This window comes from Gorilla gorilla, chromosome 14 (assembly GCF_029281585.2).
Source record: "Gorilla gorilla gorilla isolate KB3781 chromosome 14, NHGRI_mGorGor1-v2.1_pri, whole genome shotgun sequence".
Classification (NCBI taxonomy): domain Eukaryota; kingdom Metazoa; phylum Chordata; class Mammalia; order Primates; family Hominidae; genus Gorilla; species Gorilla gorilla.
Window position 1 is genome coordinate 31,669,226 of NC_073238.2, and position 20,641 is coordinate 31,689,866.

The window sequence follows — 20,641 nt, forward strand, 5'->3', positions numbered from 1 at the left end:
AAGAGAATAAAATACCTAGGAATCCAACTTACAAGGGATGCGAAGGACCTCTTCAAGGAGAACTACAAACCACTGCTCAAGGAAATAAAAGAGGATACAAACAAATGGAAGAACATTCCATGCTCATGGGTAGGAAGAATCAATATCGTGAAAATGGCCATACTGCCCAAGGTCATTTACAGATTCAATGCCATCCCCATAAAGCTACCAATGACTTTCTTCACAGAATTGGAAAAAACTACTTTAAAGTTCATATGGAACCAAAAAAGAGCCCGCATCACCAAGTCAATCCTAAGCCAAAAGAACAAAGCTGGAGGCATCACACTACCTGACTTCAAACTATACTACAAGGCTACAGTAACCAAAACAGCATGGTACTGGTACCAAAACAGAGATATAGATCAATGGAACAGAACAGAGCCCTCAGAAATAATGCCGCATACCTACAACTATCTGATCTTTGACAAACCTGAGAAAAACAAGCAATGGGGAAAGGATTCCCTATTTAATAAATGGTGCTGGGAAAACTGGCTAGCCATATGTAGAAAGCTGAAACTGGATCCCTTCCTTACACCTTATACAAAAATCAATTCAAGATGGATTAAAGATTTAAACGTTAGACCTAAAACCATAAAAACCCTAGAAGAAAACCTAGGCATTACCATTCAGGACATAGGCATGGGCAAGGACTTCATGTCCAAAACACCAAAAGCAATGGCAACAAAAGACAAAATTGACAAATGGGATCTAATTAAACTCAAGAGCTTCTGCACAGCAAAAGAAACTACCATCAGAGTGAACAGGCAACCTACAAAATGGGAGAAAATTTTCGCAACCTACTCATCTGACAAAGGGCTAATATCCAGAATCTACAATGAACTCAAACAAATTTACAAGAAAAAAACAAACAACCCCATCAAAAAGTGGGCGAAGGACATGAACAGACACTTCTCAAAAGAAGACATTTATGCAACCAAAAAACACATGAAAAAATGCTCATCATCACTAGCCATCAGAGAAATGCAAATCAAAACCACAATGAGATACTACCTCACACCAGTTAGAATGGCGATCATTAAAAAGTCAGGAAACAACAGGTGCTGGAGAGGATGTGGAGAAATAGGAACACTTTTACACTGTTGGTGGGACTGTAAACTATTTCAACCATTGTGGAAGTCAGTGTGGCCATTCCTCAGGGATCTAGAACTAGAAATACCACTTGACCCAGCCATCCCATTACTGGGTATATACCCAAATGACTATAAATCATGCTGCTATAAAGACACATGCACACGTATGTTTATTGCGGCATTATTCACAATAGCAAAGACTTGGAACCAACCCAAATGTCCAACAATGATAGACTGGATTAAGAAAATGTGGCACATATACACCGTGGAATACTATGCAGCCATAAAAAATGATGAGTTCATGTCCTTTGTAGGGACATGGATGAAATTGGAAATCATCATTTTCAGTAAACTATCGCAAGAACAAAAAACCAAACACTGCATATTCTCACTCATAGGTGGGAATTGAACAATGAGATCACATGGACACAGGAAGGGGAATATCACACTCTGGGGACTGCTGTGGGGTGGGGGGAGGGGGGAGGGATAGCATTGGGAGATATACCTAATGCTAGATGACGAGTTAGTGGGTGCAGCGCACCAGCATGGCACATGTATCCATATGTAACTAACCTGCACAATGTGCACATGTACCCTATAACTTAAAGTATAATTTAAAAAAAATCTTTCTTTAAAATAAAAAAATAAAAAAATACAAAATACAAAAAAATTAGCCGGGCGTGGTGGCGGGTGCCTGCAGTCCCAGCTGCTGGGGAGGCTGAGGCAGGAGAATGGCGTGAACCCGGGAGGTGGAGCTTGCAGTAAGCCGATATCCGCCACAGCACTCCAGCCTGGGCGACAGAGGGAGACTCTGTTTCTAAAAAAAAAAAAAAAAAAATAGAGATGCATCTCTAAAATGTTGTCCCCTGTGTCCAAGTGTTCTCATTGTTCAATTCCCACCTATGTAACAAACCTGCACGTTGTGCACATGTACCCTAGAACTTAAAGTATAATAAAAAAAAATAAAATGTTGTCCCCAAAGGTGTGTCCTAGCCTGTGCTCCTAATAGCAAGAGTTGCCTTATTAAAGCTGCTGATTCCCCAAGAAAGATAAAACAACATTTCTCATTTGGATATCATTTGAAATGTTTGTTTTTCCACTCGGGAGGCTTCGTGAGAGCTTGTCTTTCCCTTTGACTGGTTCTTACTCACTTGGTACCCACAGTTCTTACTCCTTTCCGAGCTTTAGTGCAGAGAATTAAATCTACTTTTTGCTAATTAATAAGGCGGTGGTTTTTCCTTCTACTTACCACCCCGGTATTTATGACAGCAAAGTGTGTATATTTTAGTAGCTAAAAAGATTTAGGAGAACAGTAGAATTCATTTCCGTCTGGAAACAAAGTGCTTTGAGCACTGCCTAGCACAACATAAGGGCAATATACATATTTGTCACGTAGAAATGCAAAATAGGCCAGGCATGGTTGCTCATGCCTGTAATCCTAGCACTTTGGGAGGCTGAGGAGGGAGGATCACTTGAGCCCAGGAGTTTGAGACCAGCCTGGGAAACATAGTGAGACCCCATCTTTGCAAAAAATTTTAAAAGTTAGCTAGGTGTGGTGCACACCTGTAGTACCAGCTACTCAGGCTGCTGAGGCAGGAAGATCACTTAAGCCCAGGAGTTCGAGACTGCAATGAGCTATGATCGTGCCACTGCACTCTAGCCTGGGTAACAGAGCAAGATTCTGTCTTAAAAAAAGAAGAAATATTAAATAAATAAGTGCATAATAAAGTTCTAAATTGAGTCTTTGGAGATAATTTCAATAACAGGAAAATTTAGAACAGTTTACCAGGAAAGTCTTTTCAATAGTATGTTATTGACAAGTCACTCTAAGCTGTAAATATGTGTTTATTTCCTTTTGCATGTAGTACAAGTATCAAGTACTCACACCCGGGAGAGACAGATGACACCAGACTCCTGCTCATTTGTGACGTAGCCCTCGGAAAGTGTATGGACTTACACGAGAAGGACTTTTCCTTAACTGAAGCACCACCAGGCTACGACAGTGTGCTTGGAGTTTCACCACAGACTTTGAGGTATTTTTATTTCAAGGAACAAGCAAAGAGGGTCTTGAATGCTCAAAGAAAGGCCTTAGTTTTTTGCTCCTATTTTCATTAAATATGCTTAAGTTTAAATAATTGTTATATATTTACTGCATGAATTCAACATTTTCTAAATTAGCAAACATGCTTTTATGAAAACATCTGCCCATACGGGATTTTTGTTGCTATTGTTGTTAATCACCTACTGATTTCTATTTGCTCTAGGATGATGAATTTGTTGTCTATAAAACCAATCAGGTTAAAATGAAATATATTATTAAATTTCCCATGCCTGGAGATCAAATAAAGGACTTTCATCCTAGTGTTCGTACTGAATTAGAGGAATACAGACCTGAGTTTTCAAATTTTTCAAAGGATGAAGGTAGGACAATTTTCTTGAATGCTGTTTTATGTTATTATATTTATAGACCTCAAATGTTATATTTTCAATGGAGTGTATATTTGCATTTGTTTTATCTATGACCTCATTCATAAGTATTTCATTTCTTTTCAATCTCAGAATTGTTTCCCACAAATTTCTCTCAATGTTAACATCAGTCAAACCCCTCTGCCTAATATCAAAATAAAGCACTTAATTTAAAAAAAATATATACATATATATATATATATATTTTTTTTTTTTGAGACAGGGTCTCACTCTGTCCCCCAGGCTGGAGTACAATGTGTGATCAAAGTGCACTGCAGCCTCAAACTCCTGGGTTCAAATGATCCTCCTGACTCAACCTCCCAAGTAGCTAGGACTACCATCCGTGACCTTTTTTTTTTTTTTTTTTTTGAGACGGAGTCTCACTCTGTCGCCCAGGCCGGACTACAGTGGCGCGATCTCGGCTTACTGCAAGCTCCGCCTCCGGGGTTCAAGCCATTCTCCTGCCTTAGCCTCCCAAGTAACTGGGACTACAGGCACCTGCCACCGCACCTGGCTAATTTTTTGTATTTTTAGTAGAGACGGGATTTCACTGTGTTAGCCAGGATGGTCTCAATCTCCTGACCTCATGAACCGCCCGCCTCAGCTTCCCAAAGTGCTGAGATTACAGGCGTGAGCCACGGCGCCCTGCCAACATTTTTTTATTTGTGTTTTTTTTTTTAGAGACGAGATCTCACTATGTTGCCCAGGCTGGTCTGAAATTCCTGGCCTCAAGCGATCCTCCTGCCTTGGTATTCCAAAGTGCTGGGATTACAGATGTGAGCCACCATGGCCAGCCTCATTTCCTTTTTTATCTTGCATACATGAAAACCAGGATGCTTGAGAAAGGTTAAGCGATCTCAAAATTCCGTGTGACTTCATTAACACACTGAAGTTGAGCTTATTCCCTTCAGGAATAGCCAAGGCTAAAACCTGTGGAACCTTGCTAAGATGTCATGGCGCAGAAAGTGTAATGGGATGGGGAGAACAGACAGCAGAGCCGCTGTAGAGCCAGGAAGCCCAGGGTTTGAGTGTTGCCCTGCCACCCTGCAGTCTTGAAACTGCATACCTTTTGCGCTCCACCTTCTCTCCGATGGGAATGAGAGAAATTGAAGGCACTGAGTAAATTGTCACGTGTGGTGTGTGTGTTAGCAGTAGTAGTGCGAGCATACAAGAGGATATTCACTTCTCAGAGTATCATGAGGCCAAACAATTACAGTATTAATTAGTAGGACTGTAAGAACACATTAACATTTTTGACCGTGCTCAAATTATTTTTTGTCAGAAATGCATGAGGTCATGTGTGTTCAGAGGTGACTCCAATTTTTTCTCTGGGCGTCATTAAGTGAAATATCTGGCAAGATGATATGTATTTATATTTCCTAACCTTATCTGTATTCTGTATGTTTGTACCACTTAGAATAGGATGTGAACATTTTTCAGTATGCTGCCATAGGAGCCTTGGATTGAAAACCTACGTTGTTTCATGCCATCCCAAAATGCTTGTGTGGCACCATAAATAATAGTGACCGAGCCCTTCCACACTACAAGCCAGGGAATGCAGACACCTGGATTCAGGCTTCAGCCACCTTTGAGACAGTCTGAAGACTTCTGTGTATTTGTGTGTATATTTAAACATATGTCAAGTAATGCTATGTTTTCAAGAGGACACCCCACAGTCTATACATTAAAAAAAGCAGAAGAGCACATGCCTGTAGTCCCAGCTGCTCGAGAGGCTGAGGCAGGAGGATTACTTGAGCACAGGAGTTCAAAACCAGCCTGGGCAACATAGTGAGACTCCCATCTCTACCAAAAAGAAGAAAAGAAGAACAAAAATTTAAGCAGAAGGGTCTTTAAAAAAAAAAAAAAGGCAGGCCAGGCATGGTGGCTCACACCCATAGTCCCAGCACTTTGGGAAGTCAAGGCAGGTGGATCCTTTGAGTCCAGGAGTTCGAGACCAGCCTGGGCAACATGGCTAAACCTCATCTCTACAAAAAAAATACCAAAAAATTAGCTAGGCATGGTGGTGTATGCCTGTAGTCCCAGCTACTCAGGAGGCTGAGATGGGAGGATCACCCGAGCAAGAGAGGATGAGTCTACCATGAGCAGAGATTGTGCCACTGCACTCCCACCTGGGTGACAGAGTGAGATGCTGTCTCAAAAAAAAAAAAAAAAGGCAGAAGACACCTCCCATTTTTCTCATGTGGGTTCACTTGCTTGTCAGAATTGGCTATTGAAAATCATAAAATGCTGTTTGTCCATTTTCCCTACAACAAAATGCATGAAGGCATGGAGAAGGAATAAAGATCAAGATAACAAAAATAGACAGGGATGGTTTTGAAAGCTAATGGTAACATTTTTAACGTTTAGATTACCAGTTACCAGATGCCAGAACTTCCAGCAGCACCAAGGCCGGCCTCCAGGATGCCTCTGGGAACTTGGTTCCTCTGGAGGATGTCCACATCAAGGGGAGAATCATAGACACTGTAGCCCAGGTATGTTGTCTGTGGCTTTATGACACTTAAACTACATGGATGTAAACCATACATGAGAATTTGATTGCAGTTGCCTGAACTGAAGGGAATAGTTAGATTTCTAAAATGTATTTATTCAAGAGATATTCACTGAGCACTCCATGCCAGGGACTAGCTAGGCTCTGGGCATCTAGCAATGCACAATACAAAAGCTCTGCCCTTGTGGAGGACACACTGTGTGGGGGAATAGGCAATAAACATGATGAAAGAGTGAAACACATAACATATTAGATGGTGACAGGTGCTACAGAGAAAAATGAAAGCAGGAGGGGATAGAAGCTGTGAAAGACGGGGGCTTTGAACCTGTAAACAGAATGGCCATGGAGGCCTCCCTGAGGAGGTGACATCTGCATACAGACCTGAAGGAAGTGGGGGCTAAACTGTGTGGACATCAGGGGATGCTTATTCCAGGCAGTGGGAACATCACATGCCAAGGCTCAGAGGTAGAAAGGAGGCTGATCTGGCCCAGGCGCGCCAAGGAGATGCACTGTGGCTGCAGTGGGGTGGAAAGGGGAGAGTGCATGGGGACTGAGTCAGAGAGGGAAGGGGCTCTCGCTTCAGCACACAGGTCATGCTGTCCCTGACTCTGAGTGAAATGGAAGCTTCTAGATGTTTGGCAGAGGAATGACTTGAACAGACCTGTTTTAACTGGCTCACTCTGGCCACCATGTTGGGAACAGTAGGAAGAGGCCCAGTGGGAGAAATGTTAGGTCAAGTTCCCTGGAAAGCAGACTCTGGATGGAATTTGTTTTCAGGAAGCCTGTGGGACTGTGCCTGCGGGAGCTGCACCTGTGAGGGAGTGAGGGAGGCAGGACATGGCCGAGGAGACAACAGAGTCCTCAGATGATCTTAGGGGAAGCTCTGGGCCAGAGTGGTCCTTGAGAGAAGGTCTGAATCAAGGCAAGGGGGCCGGGCTTTGTAGCCCCACTGGGGTCAGTCCTGGGATGTGGGCTGCTCCGGGGAGGGGTCAGAACCTTGGCTAAGGCAGTTTGTCTTTGGCTGAGCATGGTTCCTGGGGAGGCGCCCCACAGGTGACACTCCTAGCAGTCTCAGTCCTGAAGGGGACACAGCAGGCCCAACGTCACATCACATAGAGGAGACGATTGACAATTCAGTTAAGGGACCTGGTGATGTGGAGAAGAAGGTTTGCAGTGGGGGTGTAGGAAGTGATGGAGTCTGCCAAGGCCTGAGGGCAGAGCCAATCAGATTTGCTGATGGGAACGGGACAGGATGACAGCAGGATGTTTGCCCTGAATAACTAGAAGGATCATGTTTGCATTTACTAGAATGGGCAAAGTCACAGGAGGGCAGGTTGGGGGCCATCAGGAGTTTATCTTTGGCCACGTAGGTCTTGCGGCTACATAGGGCCAGGGAGGAGACCCAAGCCGGACTTATAAGTGGGGAGTCAGCAGCATTCAGATAGTGTTTAAAGTCATGAGCCCAGGTTAAACACCCAGAGAATCAGTAGAGCACAGAGGCCAACATGGAGACGTAGGGGAGGAGGCTGAGTCAGCCACGGAGACCAGGAGGGAGTGGCTGTGGAGACACACGAGGACAGCTGAACAGGGAGGGGAGGAAAGGCTGCTGGTGGGTCTCATGAATAGCAACCCAGCCCTGACCAGGATTTAGCAATGAGATTGTTGGTGACCTTTGCCTTTTGATGGTGTGGTGGGGGTGAAAGGCTGATCAGAGTGAGTTCAAGAGAGAATGGGAGGAAGAATGGGGAGACAGAGGAGAGGATGAGACAGCAGCTGAAGAGAAGTGGGGTTGTGTTTTCTTTCTCCTTTTAAGACGCAAGAAACAACAGCATATGTGGGAGTCAGTGCAAGAGGGAAACCTGGCGACCTGGGAGAGGGGAATTGCTGGAGCTACTTCCTTCTCTACACCCTTCTCTATGTTTTATTGCATAAATAGGAAATATTGTTGAAAAGACTTTCCGGGTAAACTGTTCTGAATTTTACTTTTATCGAAATATCTCCAAAGACTCAATTTAGAACTTTCTTATGCCCTTATTTATTTAACATTTCTATGTAACAAACATGTATATTGCCCTTATGTTGTGCCAGGCAGTGCTCAAAGCACTTTCTTCCCAGAGAGAGATGAATTCTACTGTTCTCCCAAATCTTTGTTAGCTACTAAAATATACACATTTTGCTATCATAAATACCAGGGTGGTGGCCGGTGTGCTGGTTCATGCCTGTAATCCCAGGACGTTGGAGGGGAGGCCAAGGCAGGAGGATTGCTTGAGCTCAGGAGTTCCAGACCAGCCTGGGGAACATGGAGAAACCCCATCTCTACAAAAATTGGCTGAGTGCAGTGGCGTGCACCTGTAGTCCCATCTACTTGGGAGGTTGAGATGGGAGGATATCTTGCCATTACTAGAATGGGCAAAGTCACAGGAGGGCAGGTTGGAGGAGGCAGAGGTTGCGATGAGCCAAGATCGCACCACTGCACTCCAACCTGGGTGATAGAGCAAGACCCTGTCTCAAAAAAAAATAAAAAATAAAAACTCAGGGTGTTGAAAGAGAAGCAGAAAACCCCACCTTATTAAATTATCTGCACTGAAGCTCAGAAAGAGCATTAAATACCAAGTGAGTAAGAACTGGTCAAAGCGAAAGACAAGCATCGCAGGAGGGTTATCTAATGCTGGTGCTGGGGCCGCAGCCAGGAGCTTGCAGCAGGTTCATCATCCACAGTCACAGGATGGAAGGCAGTGTTTCAGGGGTGCCAGGTGGCCAGATGCAGTGGTAAGAGCTTGGAAAGTTAAGTTTTTGGTTTTCTAAAATTGAATTGGTTTGCTAAGATTTGGCCTCATCATCAGCTTCTGACTCTGAAGATTGCATTGAACAACCATAAAGGCCTTTGAGGAGATTAAGAATGTTCAAGTACAGTGCCATGATGTTCTGATCCCTGTAGAGGGAAATTAGTTCCATTTCAGTGATCACCTTAAACTGGGGATATGCGGTGTCAGGTGAGAAGAGCAGTTTGAATATAGCTGACCTCCCCCGCTGGGCCCACTCTGACCCATACACACATCCTCAAGGCAGCTCAGAGCAACATCATAGACTTTGAAAAGACCCAGCTGTGGGCTCATGGGACATGTTCCATTTCCGCCAATCCCTTTGGCACCACTTAGGATCTGTAAACATAATGGTTACCATTTCTTAAGAGTCAGGCCCTCAGCCGAGTTTTCCACATGCAGTACTTAATTCTCTCAGACTCAGATCATTCTGATTTCAACGTCCAGATTCTTAACCAGCACACCATAGTGCAGCATGGTAGATCATACAAAGCGAAGGATCCGGAGTTTGTAAGGCTTAGCTTTGAATTCTTGCTTATTCTTTCTAGTGCTGTGAGTTTGGGAAAGTTACTTAACTTTTTTGCGTCATTTTCCTCATGTGTAAAATGGAAATAATAATATCTGCCCATCAGTGTTGTGGCTATTTGATCTAATAAATGTAAAGAACTTAGGGATTGTCCTTATGTGCAAAACAAATTATGACAAGGTTACAGGGAGAGGTGTGTGTCCTCCATGCCTTACTTGGTATTAGACGACTTGTACCATTTGATATTTCAAACCCGAAGAGGCCTGTTCCCTGGGGAAGTTTGCCCCAAAATAACTTTCGATTTAGCAGTGAATTTCTCACTCGTTTTATGATGAAACAGCTGGACTGTAGACCGAGCTTGAGTATCCAAGCAGAGGCTGGGGTGTAGATTCTTATATGTGCATGGCTGATACATTTTGACCCTTCTTGGAAGAGATTAATGATGTTAAGCTTAGTTACATCATGGTTTTATCTAATGGAAGAAAATTAAGATGTCAAAATTTGTTACATTATATTAGTTTCTGTTCTAAGGCCTGGTAAAAATACTTTTATTATCGTCTAAAATTATTGACCTTTGTGAGTGCCCAGACACACAGTGTGATATACAAAGAGAGTGCAGCTGCCACAGGCCTGATGTCTGGGGACTCCTGCGCAAAGGCGGGCCTGCTAACTAGAACAGGCAGGAAGGCTACTGAGTCGGAAGAAACATTAATCTACACCAAGTACAATTAGATAGTGATCCTGACCATCAAACTCAGGGCAAGCATACATGCCTTTGAGGGTTTGGTAAAACTGAGGAAATCCAAGAGAGGATGAGAAGGAGTTCCATGCACAGTCAAGGGGACAGTGTCTGACGTCCTCCCAGTCAGTGCTAGGTGGGCCCCAGTCCTGGTGCCTCCTCGCCAGGCACACTCTAAGCATTCATTGCAGGCAGCATAGCCCAGATCGCTGAGAAACTCCAGGACGCACCTTTGCCTCATCTTGGGTGGCTGGCCAGACCGGGATTTCAGGAATCCTACCCACTGGCTAGCGAGGTATTCATTTGCAGGATGCCAAGAGATTCTGTCTCCAGGACAGTGCTGACCTGCTGATTTGGGGAGACTCAAATTTCTTATATTAACAAGGACTTCATGAAAAATTTTTCCTGGCACCCTACACACCCTAGGGGCAGCCAAGCTTGCAGCAAATCCAGGTGTAGACAATGTTTTCAAATAAGTTAGATTTTTTTTTTAATTTTTCATTTTGGTCTCTTCCCTGGATTATTGATTACAGATCATTAAATATTTTTGCCTTATTATTGTCACATTAGAATCTTACTGTTTATTATATGTCTGGGGGGTTTGTTCTTAATTTTCAAATATTTAAAGCCTCCTGCCTTTTCCTGAGTGAGGGAGTGATGAAAACAGTCTGTTGGAAAGATTAATTAGATAATAGAGACAACAGAGAGTAGTGGAGAAGACTTGATTCTGGAAGAACCAACGCACACAGAGATGAGGAGCTAGATGAGGGCTGTGTAGAGAGGGGGAAAGCCACAGAGAGGTCCCCAGGAGGAAAGGCCAAGTCCTGAGAGTCGATAGGATAGAAGGGCTATTCTGGAATCATTTCCAGCCAACATGGCATGAAGGAGGCATCAAAGCCCACACATGAAAGGGGCGATTTTCCAGCCGTCTTAACAACAGCTATATTGCCTCTGCTAAGTCAGTGTTGGTAAGACTTCAGGTGGCTTCTATTCCAGTTGGACATGAATGAACCACCTAACCGTGGGACTGGGGCATTTTATCACATGACACTAGCTCTCCATTGCAAAAGTGAAGCCAGGGTTGGGAATTTGAGGGGCATGATACAAATTCAAGGAAATTCAAATAAATATGCAAAATCATTTTAACTTGTCCTTGTTCCTGCAAATGTAGTCCATGTGGTCTCATCAGATGTATGGATTTTTTTCTTCTTCAGGTCATTGTATTTCAGACATACACAAATAAAAGGCATGTGCCCATTGAGGCAAAATATATCTTTCCTTTGGATGACAAGGCCGCTGTGTGTGGCTTTGAAGTCTTCATCAGTGGGAAGCACATAGTTGGAGAGGTAAGGCAAGAAGATGCATCGTGCCCGCTCTCTGCTTTCAAAGTCAGCTTCCATTTCCCAGAACCTTTGTTTTCGGAGTCCCCATGGCTATAAGGTTGAGTAGCAGCCTTATCATAAAACGAGAATATTCTTTGAAGAACCAGTTCTTGCACAGTGAGCCTTCCTCAAATATCCCTCCCTGATGAAGGGTTTCTATCCCTATCTATCCAGTCTTCATCATCAGTGTCTTGCACATTCTTTCCCTTGGCACTGTAAGAGTGATTTCAGTATGAAAAGTTTAAAAGGGCCGGGTGTGGTGGCTCATGCCTATAATCCCAGCACTTCGGAAGGCTGAGGCAGGCAGATCACTCGATGTCAGGAGTTCGAGACCAGCCTGGCCAACATGGCAAAACCCTATCTCTACTAAAAATACAAAAATTAGCCAGGTGTGGTTGTGCACGCCTGTAATCCCAGCTACTTGGGAGGCTGAGGCAGGAGAATCTCTTGAATCTGGGAGGCGGAGGTTGCAGTGAGCCAAGATCGCACCACTGCACTCCAGCCTGGGCAACAGAGTGAGACTCCATCTCAGAAAAAAAATAAAAAGAAAAGTTTAAGAGAGGCACATTGGAAAATTGGTGAAGCCCTTATATATTTTTGTAAAACCTGATCCCCGGCGTCCTGCTATAAAAGTCAAGCTGAAATGGAAACTATTGTAACTTTCTAAAAAAAAAGAAAAAAGAAAGAAAAGAAACAACAGTTTATTAATTCTTTGTATATTGTAAGGATTAGACCACAGTTACAATTATAAACTATAATTTACTAAATTTAAAGTAATTATTATTTTTTGTTCCACATAAACTCCCAACCAAAAAAAATTTTTTTTCACTATTGATTCTGAAATATTTTGATCCCAACTGAAAGAGACTTCTCCTTAGTTGGCCTTTCCTGGTTCAAATCTTATCAGATAAGCACATTATGATGATCACTTTATTTAAGTTTCCATTCATCTTAGACTCAGTTTTTAGTTTTTGCCTGGGTTTTAATAAACATTGATGTTGTTTTCTTCATTAAAGCCTGAAGTCACTCTTCATGTAAGGAATGATTTAAAACTCATCTTTTCCAGATTAAAGATCTGGAAGAAAAGGAAGAAGCCCAGCGAGAGTACTGAGGAGCCATGACCCAGGGCCATGGCGCTTACCTGATGAGTCAGGATGCTGCGGTATGGCTTGGTGTGCATGCCACGTGCATACAGGAGAGGGAAAGAGAGTTAGAACAAGATATGAAATACGAATTTTGTGCTAGAGGCTGAGATAATTTACACTGTTGTAGGCCCAGAGTTCCACTTGCTCTAAGTAAGGGGAAGCCATGCCAGTCAGACCCATTTGACTTATCTAAACAAAAGAGGAAACGGCATCAATAGTTCCAGACAAACAGGAAGAGCTAGGCCTGTCATTGAGAACTGAGTTTCCCAGAAGGAATGACAGACAAAAAGATAACATTTGAGATATGTAACTTTCATCTTCTGATAAGAGTCTGATATATTGGCCGTGCACAATGGCTCACACCTGTAATCTCAGCACTTTGGGAGGCTGAGACGGGCGGATCACCTGAGGTCAGGAATTCGAGACCAGCCTGGCCAACATGGTGAAACCCCATCTTTACTAAAAGTACAAAAATTAGCTGGGCGTGGTGGCAGGCACCTGTAATCCCAGCTACTGGAGAGGCTGCAGCAGGAGAATCTCTTGAACCCGGGGGGCAGAGGTTGCAGTGAGCTAAAATTGCGCCATTGCACTCCAGCCTGGGTGACTAGAGCGAAACTCCGTCTCAAAAAAAAAAAAAAAGGAGTGTGATATATTTACAATTTCCCTGGAAGTAAGCTCACCTAGCAGATGGTCCAAACATAAAGAAGGGAGGAATTTCTGCCAGGTCCTGTGCGGGCCCAGCTCCTGTGCTTTTAGGTGATTAGCTTTAGCAGGGATGTGACCTGGACAGCGTGGAAGAGGGAACAGCTGGCAGGTCCACTGGACTACTTTCCTTAAATGTCAGGTGTTTTCACGAGGCCTCTGGCAGGTGCTAGATTGCGTGTAGTCAGCGTCTAACTCTAGTGCAGATATTTTAGTAGTTTTTGCAGATGGGGCCATATGTTTGAGTATCACCTCTGAGGGAGACAAATGGCCATGGTGTTTTGAAAATTTAATGTTTGCTGGGGCTAGGGGCACATTCAAGATTAATATAGATCGAAGGGTTAAATTATTGCTCTTGACATCTAAGATATCCACTTGCAGGATGGGAATAGGCAATGAAGAGGTGATTATTGAACAGTTAACAATGCTAACTCTATGTATGGCCAAACTGTATGTATAGAAGCCTGGGGTTCATTATCGGGTTATCCTCCTATGTGAGTTGGTAAATGTTTCCTCCTAAATACGTACGTATTTCCCTAGGAATATGGTCCACAAGAAAACAGTCTTCACAAAAGATATTACCTATGGGTAAAGTCTGATCAGAACTATTGCTAACCCAAGACTTCAGGTCTCCCAGAATGTATTTGACATCTTGTGACTATAATGTTCTCATATCATAATATATGGTATTCACTTTGGGAGGCCAAAGAAGGAGGATCGCTTCAGCCCAGGAGGTTGTAGTGAGCCGTGGTCAGGCCACTGCACTCCAGCCTGAGTGACTGAGCAAGACCCCATCTTTAAAAATAAACAAAATTTTGAAAAAAGTAAGGCATGTGATGGAGAGTCTGGGTGTGCAGTGGGGGAGCCTGCTCCAAGAAGAGACTGTGCCAGTTAGCACCGCCCATGCCTGGAGGGGCTGGGATCCGTTCTGCTTTTCTGTGGAGTTTTTGGGATCTTTCTAACTGTTTCTCCCTCATCTTCCAAGCATGTGTTTGCAATTATAAACTCTAGTAAAGTGAGCTTCCCAGGGGTAGAGACCATCAGGCCTCCTCCTTGGCGTGAGTCCTGGTCCTCTGAGAGCCGCCCTGAAGGAGCACAGGAAGACTCCAGCCTGCCTCGCTAACGGACGGAAGTTGTAACTACCAATAACCCATGTTAGGGATCTTCTAGTCAATGTTATGATCATCACCAATTAATATGGAGGGTAAAGACAAATCCAGTCTTTATCCATAGGTTGAAAAACATCTTGGAAATTGTTTTCATAAGCTCTTTTTCTGAAAAATAATTGATGTTTTCTTTAATATTTCAGGAGGAACTCCTCTAAGCAAGGAGTTCTTGATAGTTGTAGAATTATTGTAGAGAGAAAAGTAATAGGGCACTTGTCATTTAAATGTCAGAGATGCTCTTTGCTAGAGTGAGAGTTGCTTCTTTATGCCTTTTGCTATGTTGATGTGTATCAGATTTTAAGAGGTAGACTTTATTCACTCTTTGCCAGCTCTAGGCCTTTGGGATCAAATTCAGGTAATATTGCTATTTATGGAAATTAAGTTGATATCTTTGTCAGCATTCTGATACTTTATAGGGTTGTTTTTAGAGTCATCTACTCCCTCCCTCAGGAATTGAAAGTCAAGAATTTCAACTTTTTTCTATTTGAAGGATAAGTTAGTCCTCTGATAGATGGGAGCTTAAATTAGCCAAACTTTCAGATGTTTCCTCCCATTATCACTTTCTCTGTTTAACCTCAGCTACACATGAGTACATTCTTCCCCACGTCATGTCTCTCCTGTTGAGTTGTGAGCTTTCTCAACACTGTTAACAGGTACTTCAAAAATATTTCTCCAATGTCTTCAAAATTAAAACATGTGAAATGCGATCAGTTCTACAGCAAATCGTCACATCCTAAGGATTTTGTCCAAGTATGGTGCCGGAATATTTGAATATTTTAATGCAAAATCCAAGCATAGTTGGAGAAAACAGATATGTTTTTTAAACATCTGGTTTTATGTTTACATGTGGAAATCTCACATTCTTCCAAGGCTAAGAAATAGGAATATCTGTGTTTCCTTGAGTGAGAGGGGAGCTGTAAAGAGGCAAGCGCTGCCACAGGTGTGAGCCCTGCCTCAGGACTGCACCAGCGGGAACACAGAAGTTCATCATCTGGTCATTCTCCCAGCTCATAGTTTGATTTCTGCCTTAAAAATCATGGACTGATTTTTTAAAAGTGAATTATTAAATATGTTTTGCTGAAATTAATTTTCTTTATTATAAAATTTACCATTTTAACCTTTTTTAAGTGTACAATTTAGTGCTGTTAGCTACATTCACAATTCTGTGCAACCATCACCATCTTCAAACTATTTCATCAGCCCAAACAGAAACTATGTATCCATTAAACAGTAACTCCACATTCCCTCCTACACCCAGCGCCTGCTACCACGACTCTACGTTCCGTCTCTATGACTTCGCCTGTTCTGAGTATCTCATATAAGTGGAGTCATAGGACATTGTCCCTTTATGTCTGGCTTATTTCACTTAGCATGATGTTTTTAACGTCCATCTATGTTGAAGCATGTGTCAGAATTTTCCTTCTTTTTAAAGCTGAATAATATTCCATTGCATGGATGGACCACATTTTGCTTATCCATTCATCTATCGGTGGACACTTGGGTTGTTTCTGTCCTTTGGCTATTGTGAGTAATGCTGCTATGAGCATTGGTATACAAGTGTCTGTTTGAGTCTGCTTTGAATTCTGGATATATGCGCAGCGTGGGAACGCTGGATCGTATGCTCATTCTATGTTTAGTTTTTTTGGGAATTGCCATGCTGTCTTCCATAGCAGCTGCATCATTTTACATTCCCACCACCAGTGCACCAGGATTCCAGTTTTTCCACATCCTCACCAACACTCATCATTCCGGTTTTTTCCATATTGATTGAAATCAGTCAGCTTTTCTTTGTTTTGGTTTTTGAGACACAGTGTCACTCAATCATCTAAGCTAGAGTGCAGTGGTGCAGTCATAGCTCACCACAGCCTCGACTTCCTGAGCCCAAGCAATCCTCCCACCTCCACCTCCAGAGTAGCTGGAACTACAGCTGTATGCCACCACTTTTTTTCCTATTGTTTTTTATTTATCTGTTTGGTTTTTGTTTGCTGTTGGTGTTTTTTGAGACAGCGTATCACTTTGTTGCCCAGGCTGGAATGGAGTGACGCAATCTTGGCTCACTGCAGCCCTGACATCCGGGTCTCAAGCCATCCTCCTGCCTCAGCCCTCCAAGTAGGTGGGACTACAGGCCCACACCACCACACCCAGCTAATTTTTTGTAGAGACAGCATTTCGCCATGGACCCTGGCTGGTCTTGAATCCCAAGCTCAAGCAATCTGCCTGCCTTGGCCTCCCAAAGTGCTGGGATTACAGGCATGAGCCACTCTGCCCAGCCACCACTTGTTTTTTAATAACAGCCATCCCATTGGGTGTGAAATGGGATCTCGCTGTGGTTCTGATTTACACTTCCCTAATGACTAGTGACATCAAGCATCTTTGCATGCACTTGCTGGCTTTTGTGTATCTTCTTTGGAGAAATATCAAGTACTGGAATCTACTCATACCAAGGCTGCATATTAATAATTAGCTAAAGGCATAATTTCAGGATGCTTTGTAAATGTAAAGGATATGATCATGCTATTATTTAAAATTCTAGCTGGGTGTGGTGGCTCATGCCTATAACCCCAGCACTTTGGGAGGCTGAGGCGGGTGGATCACCTGAGGTCAGGAGTTCAAGACCAGCCTGGGCAACATGGTGAAACCCCATCTCTACTAGAAATACAAAAATTAGCCAGGTGTGGTGGCACATGCCTTTAGTAACAGCTGCTTGGGAGGCTGAGACAGGAAAATCACTTGAACCTGGGGGTGGGGGGAGGTTGCAGTGAGCCAAGATTGCGCCAGTGCACTACAGCCTAGGTGACAGAGCAAGACTCCATCTCAAAATAGAATAAATAAATAAAGTAAAATAAAATAAAATTCTGTTTAAAATCTTTTCGGGAAAGTACCCTGTAGCAGGAGGGAGAGAAAATACCATAGAGTTATAAAATTCCCGAAGGATAGAACGTATACTTTATTTTAAATGTGAAGTAACTATTTTCTGGATGGAGCATTGAAAGGGGAACAATTCCTCTTTTATAAATAGACAGAAGACCAAATGACCAGGCTATGTTCTCCGAGTTGCCACTCTGTCTCCGTCAAATGGCAGCAACTCAATCCAGATGCGCCCGAGGCCCTGCAGGCCCCAGCCCAGGTGCCGTCCTTGTTTTGCAATGATCGACTCCTTGTCTATGGATTCATTCCTCACTGCACACAGGTAAGAAGGCACAGAGTTTGTTATTCTATGGGAAGGCCAATATATTTTGCTAATTTTTTTTCTGTCTTCTTCCCTCCACTTCTTACCAGCAGATTTTCTTCTTCTGGGAACACAGCTGGTGGTTAGCCAGGGCTTTGGGGAGGCTTCTAGTTTTTATTGAAAGGGGAGAGGAAATCACCAGAAGAATTTCTGTTAAACCGAGACACTGCAGAGTGGAAAGGCTAATGAGGAATTTATTTTTTTTCCCATTTCAGGCAACTTTGTGTGCACTAATTTAAGAGAAAGAATTTTTGTACAATAGTGTCGATTATTGAGCTTCAGAAGACAACTGGAACTTTAAGATTCAAAACCTAAACTATCGACCCATTGTTTGAAAGTTATGATTTTATATTTTCATATATAATGCTCTATGTCAAGCTTGTCCAACCCACAGCCCAGGGCAGCTTTGAATGCGGCCCAACACAAATTCGTAAACTTTCTTAAAACATTACGAAAATTTTTTGCAAGTTTTTTTTCAGCTCATCAGCTATCATTAGTTAGTGTATTTTGTGTGTCGCACAAGACAATTCTTCTTCCATTGTGGCCCAGGGAAGCCAAAAGATTGGATCCCCTGCTGTCTGTACTTCCTTTGTTGCTTTCCTGTGTTGAAATTTCATTACACAATGTGGAGATGGGCCATCTGTACAAATGAATATACTTTCCTTCGGTTTCTAACGCAGCACTTCTTCATCTGAGGTAGTTGGGTCTAGGTGTGTCTATACGGGCATCAGTGGGAGACAATATCTGCAATTAAATATGGCATTTATGCTTGCAAATTTGTCTAGAGAGGTTCTCAAAGATGTTCATGACTCAATAAAAGTTACATGCCACTGGGGTGCGGGCCCTGCGGGACGGGACGAGGGCGGGGCGTCAGCCTCGAGCACCACCCGCCCCCCCGCCCCCACCCCGGGCTCTGCTGGCCTCTGCGCTCTGGGGCCGCCTCTCCTTCCGCAGGGGCAGCGGGGTCTCCTGGAAGCCCCGGAGCCTCATGGAAGCCCCGGAGCCTCATGGAAGCCCGGGAGGGCGGCGGAGCGGGGCCCGCAGCGCGGGGCCCGGAGGGGCAGCCGGCGCCCAAAGCCAGGGTGCACTTCCGAGTGGCGAGGTTCATCATGGAGGCAAGTGTCAAGCTAGGGATGCGGTCCATTCCCATTGCCACTGCTTGCACCATTTACCGTAAGTTCTTCTGCGAGACCAGCCTGGACGCCTGTGACCCTTACCTGATTGCCATGTTTTCCATTTACTTGGCCGGCAAAGTGGAAGAGCAGCACCTGCAGACTCGTGACATCATCAATGTGTCCAACAAGTACTTTAACCCAAGCGGTGAGCCCCTGGAATTGGACTCCCGCTTCCGGGAGCTCCGGGACAGCATTGTGCAGTGTCAGCTTCTCATGCTGAGAGTTCTGCGCTTCCAGGTCTCCTTCCAGCATCCACACAAGTACCTGCTCCACTACCTGGTTTCCCTCAAGAACTGGCTGAACCGCCACAGCTGGCAGCGGACCCCCGTTGCGGTCACTGCCTGGGCCCTGCTGCGGGACAGCTACCACAGGGGTCTGTGCCTCCGCTTCCAGGACCAGCACATCGCCGTGGCGGTGCTCTACCTGGCCCTGCAGGTCTACGGAGTTGAGGTGCCCGCTGAGGTCGAGGCTGAGAAGCCGTGGTGGCAGGTGTTTGGTGACGACATTACCAATCATTGATAATATTGTGTCTGATCTCATTCAGATTTATACCACGGACACAGAGATCCCCTAAGGCCCCGGCCCAGGCCTGCCCAAAGAGAAGCCCAGGATGGTCGGCTGCCTGGGGACATTGCCACCGCGTCGCCACGATGGCTGGTCCTCAGAGGACCAGCTGGGAGGACTGGTTGTGCTGCTGGAGAAGGGCTGGAGAAGGCGATAGCATGCTGCCGCTTTGACAGTCCCTAGCAGTCGCGGTCCAGATGAGGGTGGGAGCCGCGCCTCCAGCGGGCAGGCCGGGAGTGCACTGTGTGCAGCTAACCCAAGGCAGCCACATCTGCTTTTGGGAGGACTCTGACTACAATAGAGGCATGACATCAATGAAAGGAAAATCATGAAATCGATGAGACTGAATCCCTAGGGATTTTTTTAAAGCCAGATTTATAGCGAGAATGAATGTGAAACGTGGCTGAAATCTATTTTGTGTAATAAAAGGTGATGCTAGTCAAAAAAAAAGTTACATGCCACTGGTCTACTGATGCTACTTAGAAATATTAGTTATAAAAGTACTGGACTAAGAGTAGATCATATCGTATATTGATGATGTGGGTTTTTTCCATGTTTTGATTAAAAGCAAATGAATTATAAAAGAAAAAATTCCTGTTGCCCCCATACTGACACCATTTCTGGTTTCCAGATATGTGTTTTTCCCAACCAATTCTCTGACACCAGTTGCATGTCCTACAATTTAATTCAGTTCTGACACTAGCTGCCTGGGTTTGGCACAGACCTCACAGAGTTGAGGGCTCAGTCCCACAAGACTGTTCCCCACTCCAGACACCGGTAGCAAGTAGTGGGTCCCCAGGTTACCCACGCTTCTGGTCAGCTCCAAGTCAGTGTTCCCACAACCCTTTCTAAGGGTCAGTAATTTCCTGTAACAGCTTACAGAACTCAGGAAAAGTTTTCCTTAGTATTACTGATTTATTGCAAAGAATATTATAAAGGATACGAATGAACAGCCAGATGAAGAGGTATATAGGGTAAGGCCCAGAATAGTCCCAAGCACAGGAGCTTCTGTCTAACATACAGTTGGGGTGCACCATCCTCCTGGCACATGAATGCTGACCCAGAAGCTCCCTGAACCCCTTTAGG

At 44.1% G+C, this 20,641-nt stretch overlaps 1 protein-coding gene across 1 annotated transcript; it reads left to right on the plus strand.

Annotated features, from left to right (window-relative positions):
• Positions 1 to 18,823: 18,823 nt before the first annotated feature.
• On the plus strand, positions 18,824 to 19,565 carry LOC129527246 (cyclin-Q-like). Its single transcript, XM_055364159.2, has 2 exons — positions 18,824 to 19,480; positions 19,536 to 19,565. Exons 1-2 carry the CDS (start codon positions 18,824 to 18,826, stop codon positions 19,563 to 19,565), a joined length of 687 nt encoding a protein of 228 aa, XP_055220134.1.
• Positions 19,566 to 20,641: the final 1,076 nt, after the last annotated feature.

Excerpts from the sequence above, each read along its gene's own strand:
- LOC129527246 (XM_055364159.2), top strand. The coding sequence starts at position 18,824 with ATGGAAGCCCGGGAGGGCGGCGGAGCGGGGCCCGCAGCGCGGGGCCCG. Across the intron at positions 19,481-19,535 it reads CTGAGAAGCCGTGGTGGCAG|ATTTATACCACGGACACAGA; the intron begins GTGTTTGGTGAC and ends GATCTCATTCAG.